Source organism: Nuphar pumila, chromosome 1 (assembly GCF_984573655.1).
Source record: "Nuphar pumila chromosome 1, dmNupPumi1.hap1.1, whole genome shotgun sequence".
In the NCBI taxonomy this organism is placed as follows: Eukaryota; Viridiplantae; Streptophyta; class Magnoliopsida; order Nymphaeales; family Nymphaeaceae; genus Nuphar; species Nuphar pumila.
In genome coordinates this window covers 41,225,221-41,238,837 of record NC_143249.1, presented here as the reverse complement: position 1 = coordinate 41,238,837, position 13,617 = coordinate 41,225,221, and the positions used below count along the sequence as shown (strand labels likewise).

General features: G+C 41.2%; 1 protein-coding gene across 2 annotated transcripts in view; it reads left to right on the top strand.

Moving 5' to 3' along the window:
• The window catches only part of LOC149848793 (Mitochondrial substrate carrier family protein), a 124,936-nt gene that overhangs the window by 52,238 nt on the left and 59,081 nt on the right, over window positions 1–13,617 (top strand). The window contains exons 1-3 of one of the 2 annotated variants that reach the window (XM_089997505.1): window positions 10,949–11,000; window positions 11,171–11,552; window positions 12,692–12,888. In XM_089997505.1, coding sequence (XP_089853631.1) covers window positions 10,960–11,000; window positions 11,171–11,552; window positions 12,692–12,888 — 620 coding nt within the window. In that variant the 5' untranslated portion in view covers window positions 10,949–10,959. Of the gene's footprint in view, window positions 1–10,948; window positions 11,001–11,170; window positions 11,553–12,691; window positions 12,889–13,617 lie in introns of those variants that run through there. The other variant, XM_089997497.1, reaches the window with a different exon arrangement.

Here is a 13,617-nt window from a genome sequence, read left to right as displayed (position 1 = left end):
TTGGAGGGCGAGGGGAGTCACGCCTCCCTATCGCAGCCCTCGCCCCATTTGCGCCGAGCTCCTCCCTGCTGCGCACGCCGCCGACGTCGGCCACCACTCCCAGGTACGCCGCTCTCTTCTCCTCTCTCTTCTCTTCTCCTCCCTCTTCTCCTCCTCACCCCCTCTCTGTCACCTCGCCGGGAGGCCGACATGCGGCGCACGGCCCCTGCCGCGCCCTCCCCCCTCTCCGGTAATCATCGGAGGGCCGACAGGTGGTCTGCAAGGCCCCTGTCGTCCCCTTTTCCCTTTGGGGTGCGCCGGAGTGACGGCAGGGCACCAATGGCCCTGCGACACTCCCTCACCTCTGGGGGTGATAGGGAATCCGACAGGAGGTCGGCTGCCCCCTCTCACCCCCGTCCCGAACTCTCTCTCTCTGGCACGGGTTAGCCCCTGCCGCCTCTCGATCTCCGGTAGGCAGGGGCAATGCCCCTGCCGTTTTCTATTTTCCGGCAGGCAGGGGCTTGCCCCTGCCGCCTCTTGGCCTTTGGGAGGGCAGGGAATACCCCCCCCCTTGCTGCTATTGACCTTCGGCACACAGGGGGCTGGACACCCCCTACGGCTCCATGATTTTTGCCAGGCAGGGGTCGAGACCCCTGCCATTCGTAGGTGTTTCTGGCAGGGGCCGAGGCCCCTGCCGTCCCTTAATTCATCAGGCAGGGGCTGGGGCCCCTGCCATTCCCCATTTTTCGACAGGCAGGGGCTGGGGCCCCTGCCATTTCCCCATTCTCGTCAGGTAAGGGCCAAGGCCCTTACCATTCTTTTTGTGGCAGGCAGGGGCCGAGACCCCTGCCATTTCTTATTCGCTATGCAGGGGGTCGAGGCCCTGCCACCTTTTTATTGCAGGCAGGGGCTCAGCCCCTGCCACCTAATCGTTTCTGGCAAGGGCTCAACCCCTGCCACTTGGATGTTGCCGGCAGGGGCTCAGCCCTTGCCACATTCATTTTTGCCGGCAGGGGCCCAGCCCCTGCCACCTTTTTATTGCAGGCAGGGGCTCAGCCCCTGCCACTTGATTGTTCTGGCAGAGGCTCAACCCTGCCACTTTAGCATTCTGGTGCCATATTTATTTTGCTGCTTCTTTGCGATTGGCAGGGGCTGACCCCCCTGCCGCCTCGGTATTATTTTCGACAGAGGGCTCAGCCCCTGTCACCTCGCGGTTGTCTGCAGGCAAGGGCTCACCCCTTGTCGTCTTTCTGATTTCGGCCAGCAGGGGCACACCCCTGCTGCCTCTTTTTTTTCCTATAGGGAGGTTTGTTTTTCTATTTCTCCGCATAATAATTAACGTAGCACTGTTGCAGACCTCGCATCGGACCCCCGCTCTGGCTCCATGGCCCGAGCCTCGTATCATCTACACGCGTAGACGCACGCAGCTGCACGACATCCCGAGGTAGGGGAAAGTCACACGAAAAGTTTGTATGAACAAAATAAAATAAGACTTCTGAGATAGAATAGTTATTTTACATACATGCTTATCTGAAGAAGTATTGGTTGGTCAGAGTTTTACTCATTTTGATTCTTTTGAAATTGAATGCTCGATGTAAATTCTGTGGTTAGACTCATTCTAGAAAGAATCAAGTAGTTTAATTGGCATACTTGTTTACGTGTCAGATTACTTAACTCGTGATTGTCTGTTCTGCATGCTTATTATTTTGAAACTGCATACTTAAGGTAGACTTTGTGAATAGACTCAATTCTGGAGAGAACACCACTGCAATTGCTATTGTAACCGAACCTTAAGTCATGTACGGTATGAATTTTAGGTGAGGTCATGGAGTATCCTGAAGTGGGAAATCAACACTTTATTGATTTTGATGTGATATTATCGGCCTCCACAGGCCAATTGCTTAGAAAAGCAATACATGTCATGTATGAACCAAAAGAATCATAAAACATTATATGTTGCCCTCTCATCGTAGTCGTACCTCTAGGGAGGTACAACCATACTTTTGGACAAGTACGTCCCATGTGGGTTACGATGGTTGGAGGATGAGGTTGTAGCAACCTCAATGAGTGCAATTAGCACAATGCTGAGATCACATAAATGGTGACCATTCGCCTTCACAACAAGATGCTCGAGTGGGTCTAATAGACCAGAGCATGCAGGATGGGGCGGCGGTTAAGAAACCCTCGTCGTACCCATCCGATCTTCACGGTTCATCAAGGGAGAGGATGGATGGTACAAAGACTCGGTTTCCCCAGTCATCGGAGTTAGGGGAATTGGGATTACCATAAATTATCCTAGGTGGTAACTCCCAGGCACTTCTGCAGAAGTTGGATGCATCCATGGGCCACAAATGCCTTTGGGGATTTACTCTCTTGGTCACTGACCGTCCCCTTAGGAGCGGACTCAGTCAGCCATCCGGGTTAATGAAAACACCTGACATAATCAACCCCCGGATCGGTCTCGGCTGTTTCTACGTTTCGCGTCTGTGCGTACCCACATACCAGTTAATATCAGAACTTAAAGAATATCTTCATGAATAGTTGTAGATGACTGAGACTTATACTGCTTCAACTAACAGCTCTTTGCACATATTACATTTGTTAGAATAGGCTACTATTGTTGTAATTGCTTAAATATCATAACTACTTATCCTCATGAATGTCTTGTTTTATTTTCATTCTACTTATTTGTTCGTGCACCTACTGGTTTGTTATGAAACTGACCCATTTCATGGGCAGGTGAGGAGTAGGACTTCACTGGCGGCCGATGGCGTGGTGCAACATGGATCAAGATTCATCTTCTTTCTGCTGGCGGCTTGGCTCTGGGTCTTTTTGGAGTTTTCTTTAGATTTATTGAACTTTGGAATAAAATGCTCATTTTGTAATAAACTGCAGATTTTTAATCTGTTGCCTTATTTCTTAAATTTCTTTAAGTTGTACATGTGAATGATGGTTTTTCAGCTAACGTACCCAGGATTGTTGACTTGTGTTCCTTTCTAAATGTCTTCCGCTGTCGTTTTTAAAAATTAAAACTTTAAATCTTTGAAAGGTTTTTCGATAAGGTTTTCGAAATCACAAGTCGAAATTTTGGTGCTTTACAGAGGATGCGGGTTTTCACTTTACTTTTGCATATGGTGTTGCAAACTTAAAAAATTAACTTTAATAAAAATATAATAAGAACAATGTAATATACATTCTGGGATATCTCATCTGGAGTATGAGAATCTTAGAGATCCGGTCTTGGGGAGACTGTGAGGATACAAAAACTCCGTGCACTGTAATTTTGTCCCCTGAACCCGATATTGAGGTTCCTTCTCCTGGCCACGGTTTTAGGGAGAGTCCGCCACTTTACCTGGGAGTAGTGTGTTTGACACAACTGTTGTTTATGGTACCAAGGAAGTGACACATGTGGGCGTGGGGTGTCTCTTGTGTCCCCAACATTAGATGTGGAGGTCTAATGTTCCGAAGGTGATTCGGTCGAGGGCTAAGTTGGAACCCAGTAATAAAATACAAATTGTGTGTTAAGCTACCCTGGGAACCTACTTGACCTCGAAGATTGTACCCGTTTGGTGTATCCGCGGGCAACGGTAATTAAAAAGAGGAAATTAAAGCTGCGTGCATTTAATAGGGCATGCATATGAAAATATGAAACTTAAATGGAAGATAACAGAAGAAATCATGCATTGCACATAATCATGCATTTTCTTGTTATGCATTAGATCATGCATGTATGAATCATTCTCTATGTCATGACATGATTTGGTGATAGTATATGATTTACTTCTTGAAATCATGTTGTAAGGATTGGTTATTTAGTTCTTGATATATGGTACTGCTTTACTGTTCTTGACTGGTGAACATATGTAATTGTTGGTAGGTATGGGTAATTGAATGCTGCAAATTTTATATTTGCACTCACTCGAATCATTGCATGAAATCTTATCCATGTTCTTTGTGTCACCTAGTTTCTGTAGAAGTAGTTGTGCTCAGAATTTCGGTTCTGACACCCTACTTTGTTGGTTTTTCACAGGACATGGTGAACAGTGAGGCTGGACTGACTACTGGAAATGGATGAGAGTCATACTTGAGCTTGTCAGCTTCAGCAGGGGACATAATGACTCTATTTTTGCTTCTTTTAGTTCTTTTTAATTTTTGCAGTTGTTACTTCACTTTTGAGTTGTGTATGAGACTCTTATTGGTTCATTAATAAAAGAAATTGGTTTGGTTCTTATGGATGATGGTTGCAACTTCGTTTGTGGTGGTTGGGCTATCCAATGAAAATTGGAACTGTGAGGACCCCAGATCTCTGGGAAGGTTTCCACAACTCTTAGAAAAAAAAATATTCCGCATTTTCAAAGGGTATAGATTAGGGTCGTCACAACGGGCGATGACGCGATTGCAAGATGACTTCAAGACTTCTTCTTCCTGCTCTTAGCTCGCGTCCTGGACGCTATGGGTTTGTATCAGATTTTCCTTGGGATATCCGAATCTTGTGAGTTTTGGTTCTTTTAGCTAACGTGCCCAAAGTTGTCAGCTTGCCTTATGATTTATCAAAAGAAAAATCTTCCGCTGATTTCATAAAATAACTCTGAAGGAAAGAGATATTTCTAGTCTCTTGCCTGTTTTTCTGAAAAGGTTCGCAAGTTTGAAATTTGGGGCGTTACAGAGAGATTCCTCCTTGGAGGATTCTCTCTCTCTCTTTCCAAAATTTTTCCAACTCTATTTCAAATTTGATTTTTCAAAGTTTCCAAAATTTTCAAAATTCTTTTCCAAAACTTACTTAAGTCTCTTTAGGCATGTACGTAGACTCCTTTAAGAAGGCCTAAACAACCCTACCAATAAAATTCAGAATTAAATTGTTGAGAGTAGGTGGTTTAAAGTTAAATCTTCTTAGTTTTGGAGGTTATTTAAAAAGTTATTAAATATTGGACTTGGATGTAATTTATTAAGTTGGACTCTCTCTATTTAACATAGAGAGAGCCCTAATGTCGATTAAGTGAATTAGAATTTTCTCTGTATGTGCTGTCGTCTCTCTCTCTCTCTCTCTTCCTCCTCTCTCTCTCTCTAACCAGGGTTCGATACACCATCCTATATCATTCTACATGGTATCAGAGCATCGATCGTGGGATCTTACTCGATCGTGATCAAACTATTGCTGAGTTTCTCCCTGCAACAACGAAGATTTTTTTTTTCCAGGTTAGCTGCTTGTGATTTCTGTGTAAGATCTGATAACAGATCTGGGATTTGACCAAGGTCATGGCCCAGATCTGTCATCAGATCTAAGGAACAAGATGCGTGCCTCTAGTTTCCTGTTTTTTTTTTCGTTCGTGATTCTCTGTTGCCGTGATCTCCCTGGTACCGTGAATCCCTGCCGTGATTCCTTGCCGTGATTTCCTGGTGCCGTGATCCCCTATTGCTGTGATTCTTGTTGCTGTGATTCTTGTTGTTGTGATTTCCTGCAATCTTCTGGTCGATATTTGTTTATTTCTTGTCGTGACTTCCTGCTATTTGGGAGAAACAGCAATTGCACTTGTTGTGCTGTGCTGGTGATTAAGATATGACTGTCGAGCCCTATATGTCTGGGAACAACCTCTGGTATGATTCAATTTATGCATATACAGAGTTGTGTTGGTCGTGACTTCATGATGTGCTGAAGAAAAATTATATTTTGGAACTATTACTCATGTGTATGGGCTGTTGTTCACTAATGTCGTGGAAACTGTGTTGAGAAAGTAACTTTGTTGTGGGCTGTGGATTCTTATTGTCGTGGTTTTGTGTGTGTGAACAGCTGTTGGTTGTCTAACACACGCTATCCCCTGTATTGGTTGAAGTCTCTCCAGTTTTTGTTTGCTGAAATAGAAGTATATCTTCAGTATGGCTGAAAGTTCGAAATGTGATTCCAAATTGGAACATGTTGGAGAGTATAAGGCATTTGCCAATCCCTTTTCGTATGGATCCTCTGTAAGGTTGAATGAAACTAACTATGCCAGGTGGTCCAGAACGTTCATGATGTCAGTATCTGGACATCGTAGAAAGCATATCTTGCTGGAAGAAGAACCCACTGAAAAATTGGGAAAATATGCTACCTGGGATGAAGATAATGACATAGTTATGTCATGGATCATGAATAGTGTTGAAACCCACATTGCAGATGGTTTAATTTATTATAATACAGCCAAGAAGATGTGGGACAATCTTAGAGATACGTATTCACAAGAGACCAATGTGAGTCGTATCCTGCAAGTCGAACAAGAGATATATAATTTACAGCAGGGAGATCAGACCTTGGCCCAGTATTATGCATCAGTAAAAGCTGCGTTTGAAAGACTCAATGCTCACAGGCCTCTTTGTTGCTCGAAGCAGAAAGATCATCAAGAACAGACTATGGTTGCTCGGTTTCTTACAGGTTTATCTTCAGAATTTTCTGTTGCAAAAGTCCAAATGTTGACTGGATCAGATGTACCTACTCTTGCTGATGCATATAATCGCCTTAGTAGACTTGCGATATCTCTTCCACAATCACAGCCTGTGACCCAGTCATCTGCTCTAGTTGCTTCCTCTGGTTATGGGCGTGGAAATATTCAAAATATCAGAGGACGAGGTCGTGGACGAGGTATAGGAGGCAGAGGAAAGCTTCAATGCACATTCTGTGGAAAATCTGGACATTTAGAAGATCGGTGCTGGGATAAACATGGCAGGCCAACCTCTTCATCATCAAATTCTTATGCTCCTAAAGCAAATGTTACTACTCTGGAGGCAACAAAGGTACAAGAAAATATCTCTGCTGGTGACAGTAGTATCACCCTCAGTCGTGCTGAATATGATGAGCTGATAGCCCTTCGTTCTGTGAGTTCCATCCCTCCTGTAGCTGGTGTTGCCTATTCAACAGGAAATCACCTACATCCAACAAACAGTAAGTGGATTATTGACTCCGGTGCATCCAGACATTTGTGTGGAAATTCTCTTGTTTTTTCAGATCTAAAGGATATTAATGCTCATCGAGGAGTCTCATTAGCCGATGGGAGTTCCTCCCCTGTTGTTGGTCAGGGCAATATTTCTATATCCTCCTCATTACAGTTGCAAAATGTTCTTCATGCTCCAAACTTTCCTCTAAGTTTACTCTCTGTTAGCTGCCTTATAAAAGAACAAAACTGTAGAGTAATATTTGATCCGATGGGGTGTCATTTTCAGGATTTGCTGACGGGGAAGAAGATTGGTGGAGGCTATGAAGCAAATGGAGTTTACTACCTACATCATCCAATGGGTAATGTTCATGCTGCCGTGGAACATTCATCCAGTCCTGTTCAGTGGCATCGTCGTCTGGGCCATCCTTCATTGTCAAAGCTTCGTTCAGTCTTTCCTCAAATTCCTTCCACCACATCATTTCAGTGTGAAACTTGTCAACTGGGCAAGCATCATCGAAGCTCGTTCTCTTCAAGTCAGAGTCAGTCTAGTAATAAAGTTTTTGAACTTCTTCATGCAGATGTATGGGGTCCTAGTAAGATTCCTACTAGGACTCAGTGTCGTTACTAAGTATTATTCAATCCTTAATTCTTGAAATAAAAACTCAGTTTGAATCTTTTGTCAAGATTGTTCGCACTGATAATGCTCTCGAGTTTAAATCAAAAGGTCTGTTACAATTTTACCAAGATAATGACATCCAACCCCAAACTTCCTGTGCCTATTCTTCTCAACAAAATGGTGTGGCTGAGCGAAAACATCGGCACTTGCTTGATGTTGCCAGGACTATTATGATTCAATCCAATGTTCCTGCGTTATACTGGGGTGATGCGATTACCACTGCTTGCTATCTGATCAACCGCATGCCTTCGTCTTCTGTGGGCGATCAAATTCCATTTCATATCCTAAAACCTAATGCCCCACTCTTTTCTTTCTCACCAAAAATATTTGGATGTGTTTGTTTTGTACACAAACTTGGCCCTGACCGTGATAAATTAGCTGCTCAAGCTACAAAATGCATATTCATAGGTTATCCCAAAAATCAAAAGGGATATCGATGTTATGATCCTATTTCTCGCCGAGAGTATGTCAGTGCGGATGTATCTTTTTTGGAATCCACTCCATATTACTCCAGTACCGGTTCTCCACTGCAGGTTGATCCAGCTGAGTCTTTTCCTTTACCTATACCTCCTTTTCCGTTGGAGTCTGTGCCCTCACTACCGAACCGAACTTCATCCGCTTCCAGATTTCATAATCCTCCATTGGTATATGTGCGTAGAGCTCCATCTCCGCAAGAGCCTTCATCTTCTTCTTCCCCTGAGGTAAATTCTACTGACAATAGTGATCTTCATGATGATGATAACAGGCCTATTGCTCTACGAAAGGGGACACGACAATGTACCTTATATCCCATATCTCATTTTGTCTCCGATGTCAGAATTGGAAATCAGATGAAGTCTTTTATTTCAGCCTTATCTGCTGAAACTATTCCACTGAACTATCGGCAGGCAGAACTTGATAAGCGATGGAAACTGGCTATGCAAGAAGAAATGGATGCTTTAGTATCTCAGCATACATGGGATCTAGTTGATTCCCCAACAGATGCTGACATTGTTGGATGTAAATGGGTATATACAATAAAGTACAAATCTGATGGGTCTATTGAAAGGTACAAGGCCAGATTAGTAGCAAAAGGGTATACTCAGACATATGGAATTGATTTCTTTGAAACTTTTTCCCCTGTTGCACGGATGGGTACGATTCGTCTTGTTCTCTTAGTAGCTGTTCAGCATGGTTGGAGTTTGTACCAATTAGATATGAAGAATGCGTTTCTATATGGGGATCTATCTGAGACTGTTTACATGCAACAACCTCCAGGATTCGAGGTTGAGGGGGAGTGTCAGAAAGTGTGTAGATTGAGAAAGGCGATTTATGGTTTGAAACAGAGTCCTCGCGCATGGTTTCAAAAGTTGTTTGAAGTGATGTCACGCTTTGGCTTTAATAGGTCAGCAACCGATCATACACTATTTATCAAGAAAACTAGCTCTGACATAGTTGTTATGGTGGTATATGTGGATGACATTATTCTTACAGGAGATGATGTGAAAGCTATTGAAGCCACAAAGGCTCATCTTCAAAAACATTTTGTTACAAAAGACCTTGGTTCACTGAGGTATTTTCTGGGTATAGAAGTTGCCAGGAGCCGTAAAGGGATGGTTCTGTCTCAACGGAAATATGTTCTTGACTTATTAAAGGAAACAGGAATGTTGGGAGCTAAACCAGCAAATATTCCCATGGACCATAAAGTTCAGTTGTTTGAAGAAGCGTAAAAAACGGTTGATAGCAAAAGCTATCGCTCCCTAGTAGGGAAGCTATTGTATGTGACTGTGACCAGACCAGATATTGCTTTAGCAGTAAGCAAGGTTAGCCAGTTTATGGACAAACCAACTGAGGTACACTGGAATGCAGCTATTATGATTCTTAGATATCTAAAATCTTCTCCTGGAAAGGGGTTATTGTTCAGGAAAGGTGGAACTCTGGAGATAGTGGCCTATTCTGATGCTGACTATGCAGGATCTATAGTGGATAGAAAATCTACCACAGGATTCTGTGTGTTTTTGGGAGACAACTTGATCTCATGGAGAAGTAAGAAACAAAATGTGGTTTCTAGGTCAAGTGCAGAATCAGAATATCGGGCTATGGCCCAAACAGCTGCTGAAATGATGTGGGTTCGTACTGTTCTTCATGATCTTCAGGTGAAGGTTTCATCTCCTATGACCATGATGTGTGATAACAAGGCTGCAACATATATAGCAAACAATCCTGTCTTTCATGAGAGAATAAAGCATATTGAGGTTGATTGTCACTATGTAAGAGATATGGTCCAAGCTGGATATATCAATACCAAATATCTTAAGTCAGAAGATCAAGTTGCAGATATGTTTACAAAACCCCTTGCTAGACCAAATTTCTCAAAATGTTGTGACAAGCTGAACATGATTGATATCTATGCTCCAGTGAATTAGAATTTTCTCTGTATGTGCTGCCGTCTCTCTCTCTCTCTCTCTCTCTCTCTCTCTTCCTCCTCTCTCTCTCTCTAACCAGGGTTCGATACACCATCCTATATCATTCTACATAAATAAAATTAATTAATTATTTAGTATTAATTAATAATTATCTAGAAGTTTCAAAAAATAGCCAAATTAACTTGGGAGACTTCTTAACCTTATTTAACTCCAATTTAAAGCTTATTAATAAATTTAAAGCTAGAAAATTGTTGGGCATGAATTTGGATCTGGATTCGAAATCCAAATCCATCTTCAAATATCCAAATGGGTTTTGGATTGGACCAAATCCATATTAATATGGGTCTTGGTTAGAGTCTAGATCCATATTAATTTGGACTAAATCCATTGGATCTAGTCCGATCCAAATCTGGATCCGAACTGACAAACTGCTCTTTTTTTGAAAAAATGCGATTTTCGGGCCAACCTGAACTCGAATTCTGAAAAGTAACATATGGTTGCACTCGACATTCCGAGACGCATCCAACGATATATAACATGAAAATCAAATTCTGAATTTCGCCTGAAAATAACCTGAATTTCGTTCGAATTTTACTTGAATTTAAAGGTCGAAAATAAAACTCTTTCCTACGTTTCGATTGGCTCGTCTCGACCTTGTCGATGAGACCTGGGGGCACGCCCAGAATCATAAGCATTGGTCTAATAACGAGTTTCAAACGATTTTTCTTCTATACTTAGTTAATTTTCAACAAAATCATAAAATGATTAAGTGTGAAATTTCGTGATATTACACATTGTATCATCATTCATCTATGATTACATTATTCAATAATGGCTCTGGTGTTTTTTGGCGTGTTGAACTCTTGAAGGTTTCATGTACAACTTTTCATCTTATTCCAACTACAGGGGAATTTCAGGTAGAACAGTAGAAATCACACATTTCTGGCAAAATAATAGGTTCTGAATTTCCAAGTCGGGTCTGCTAAAAATCTAAATGCATAGGAAGCAGTTTCTGATGTGTACTAGTAATGCAAGGTTGCCATTCCACTAATACATAGAAATTTGAATTTCCTGACATATGTTATTATAGTAGTTTTAATTTCTCCCATAGTACAAGATATTGGCTAGTTAATAATGTAGGAATAATGTCTACTGCAGCAATTTGTTCTCAAATTAAATGATATTTTTGTGCTTTGTTGCTGCAGGCTTGACAAGACTAAATTTTATTTCGTAGGAGCAGGCCTTTTTACTGGTGTTACGGTGGCACTGTATCCTGTCTCTGTTGTGAAAACCCGACTACAAGTTGCTTCAAAAGATGCTGTAGAGAAAAATGCTTTTTCAATTGTCAAAAGCATATTGAGAACAGACAGTGTTCCTGGCCTGTATAGGGGTTTTTTTACAGTCATCACAGGTGCCATTCCTGCGAGGATTATATTTGTTACATCTCTGGAGACAACAAAGGTCGCTGCTTTAAAAATGACTGAGCCATTTAACCTTTCTGAACCAACACAAGTGGCTATAGCTAATGGAGTTGCTGGCATGACATCATCTCTTCTTGCACAGGCAGTTTTTGTTCCACTTGATGTGGTAAGCAGTTTTTGTTTTCACTTGATTCAGTACTGCATGATTGTCTTCAGAATGCATCCTCCATTCTTAATCTGTTTCTACATTCATGAACAAATTTAGAACTGAAATATTCTTTGAATCTTTTATGGCTGATAGTTCTTTCCACTAATTTTTATGTAATTGACCAGAAAAACAAGACATGTCAGGTGAAAACTTTGTTAATGCATGGACTCTCTTGCTATTTGGTTGTCACATTTGCTTAAGAAGATTATACTTATATGATCTCTGACTTTTTCTATCAAATTCTTTCTTCTCTCTCTATATATGTTCCTTATTGACACGTAGTATATGTATGTCTCTGGGTTTAATTGCATGAAGAGCCCTTATCCTGTGTGAACGTAAAAATGTTGTGCTATTTTCATTATAGGATTGTCATGGATGATGCATGATAAAATTAAAGGATAGAGTTTGTTCTAGGGTAGCATAATCAAGGTAAAATAGGCTCATTTACCATGAAATGAGATCCAGGAGCATATTCGTTACTAGAAACAGGCAACTACTATTGTCAAAATCAACTTTGTGGATCCTAGTGCAGGGCTTACTGTACTATGCTGATTGAATTTTCCTACCATGTACATTATGCTGGTGGAAAGATGCATGGGGAAGTTTGTGCAGGAAAAGCTCCTTTTTTAATACACTCAAAGTGGTAATGTGTGTCAAGGGTTGGTAGAATAATTGCTCAGAGAATCATTTTGCTTCCTAAGATATGAAATCAGTACCACATATAATATGCATACCTGTTTCCGGATATATATCAGTTTTTATTATCATGTTTCATATAGACACAATGTTTCTATTTTGTCTTGTTGAAGTGACCAAGCCTCGTACCTTCTTTCCTTTTTCCTTTTCACCTTGAAATAGTTAGCTGATTCCTTATCCAATTTTATACTGGTGCGAGGATCATATATCACCTTGGAAAACTGGCATGTCTCTTCTGTGCATGAATGTTAAGATGCACAAACAGGATAGTTCTGGAAATGTCATTTTATGTTCAAAATTTTCCTTCATATTCATTGTCTGACTTTTCTGCCTCCATTTATTTTTTCATATTTGACATAATAATTGGTAAACTTATGAGTAAAAAATGGACTTTATTTCAGGTAAGTCAAAAGTTAATGGTGCAAGGGTACTCTGGTCATATGAGATACAGTGGTGGATTGGATGTTGCTCGTAAAATCTTGAAATCTGATGGAGTTAGAGGGTTATACAGGGGCTTTGGTTTGTCAGTTATTACCTATGCCCCTTCTAGTGCAGTATGGTGGGCTAGTTATGGTTCAAGCCAGCGCTACATCTGGAGGTAACTTTTCTCTGTTCAAGTTCATGTTAAATTATGACATTTATAGGATGTGTACAATGACATTACATTACAAATTTAGTTCTAGCATTCTCATGTTAGTGTCAGATTTGTAAGCAGATTGTTTCTAGGGCACCTTTTTTTTATCAACCATGAACAAACTTTGTACAGACTTATAATCCAATCCTTTCTGTGACATGTTTTTTCTAAACCATGTACAAACCTTTTGTTAATCTAAGGTTGTTACAAGGTCTAGTAAAAGGGAGGAAAGAAATATAAAAAGAGGGCAGAGAACAAGAAAAGAGTAATAAGAGTAATACAAAGGCAGGGGCTGCAACAAGGTGTTGTCCACCAGGAACTATCAAGTGTCTCAGATTTATGCTAATCCAGTTGACATGCACAGATGGTCTGTGTGATTTAATGTCAGGCTACTTTATGTTGCTTTAAATTTTCTATGAATTAAGTATGGGGATGGCAGGTTTCGAGTTCTGAGAGCGCACACATTGTTCTGGAGACAGATTTGCTAGTAAGCTAACTTTAGTCAACCATAACCAGACAGATGGCCTCATCTTTTGCAAGTTAACCGTCTTGCAAGTGGAAGCTGTTGGCTGTGAAGCTCCACTTCTCTGTGGCATGTTATTCATCATTTCCTTTATCAGTTAAATGGAAATTTAAGGACGGAAATTCAGTGACAAGATACTCGAAGCTGTCATATGTGCAAATTCTTATTAA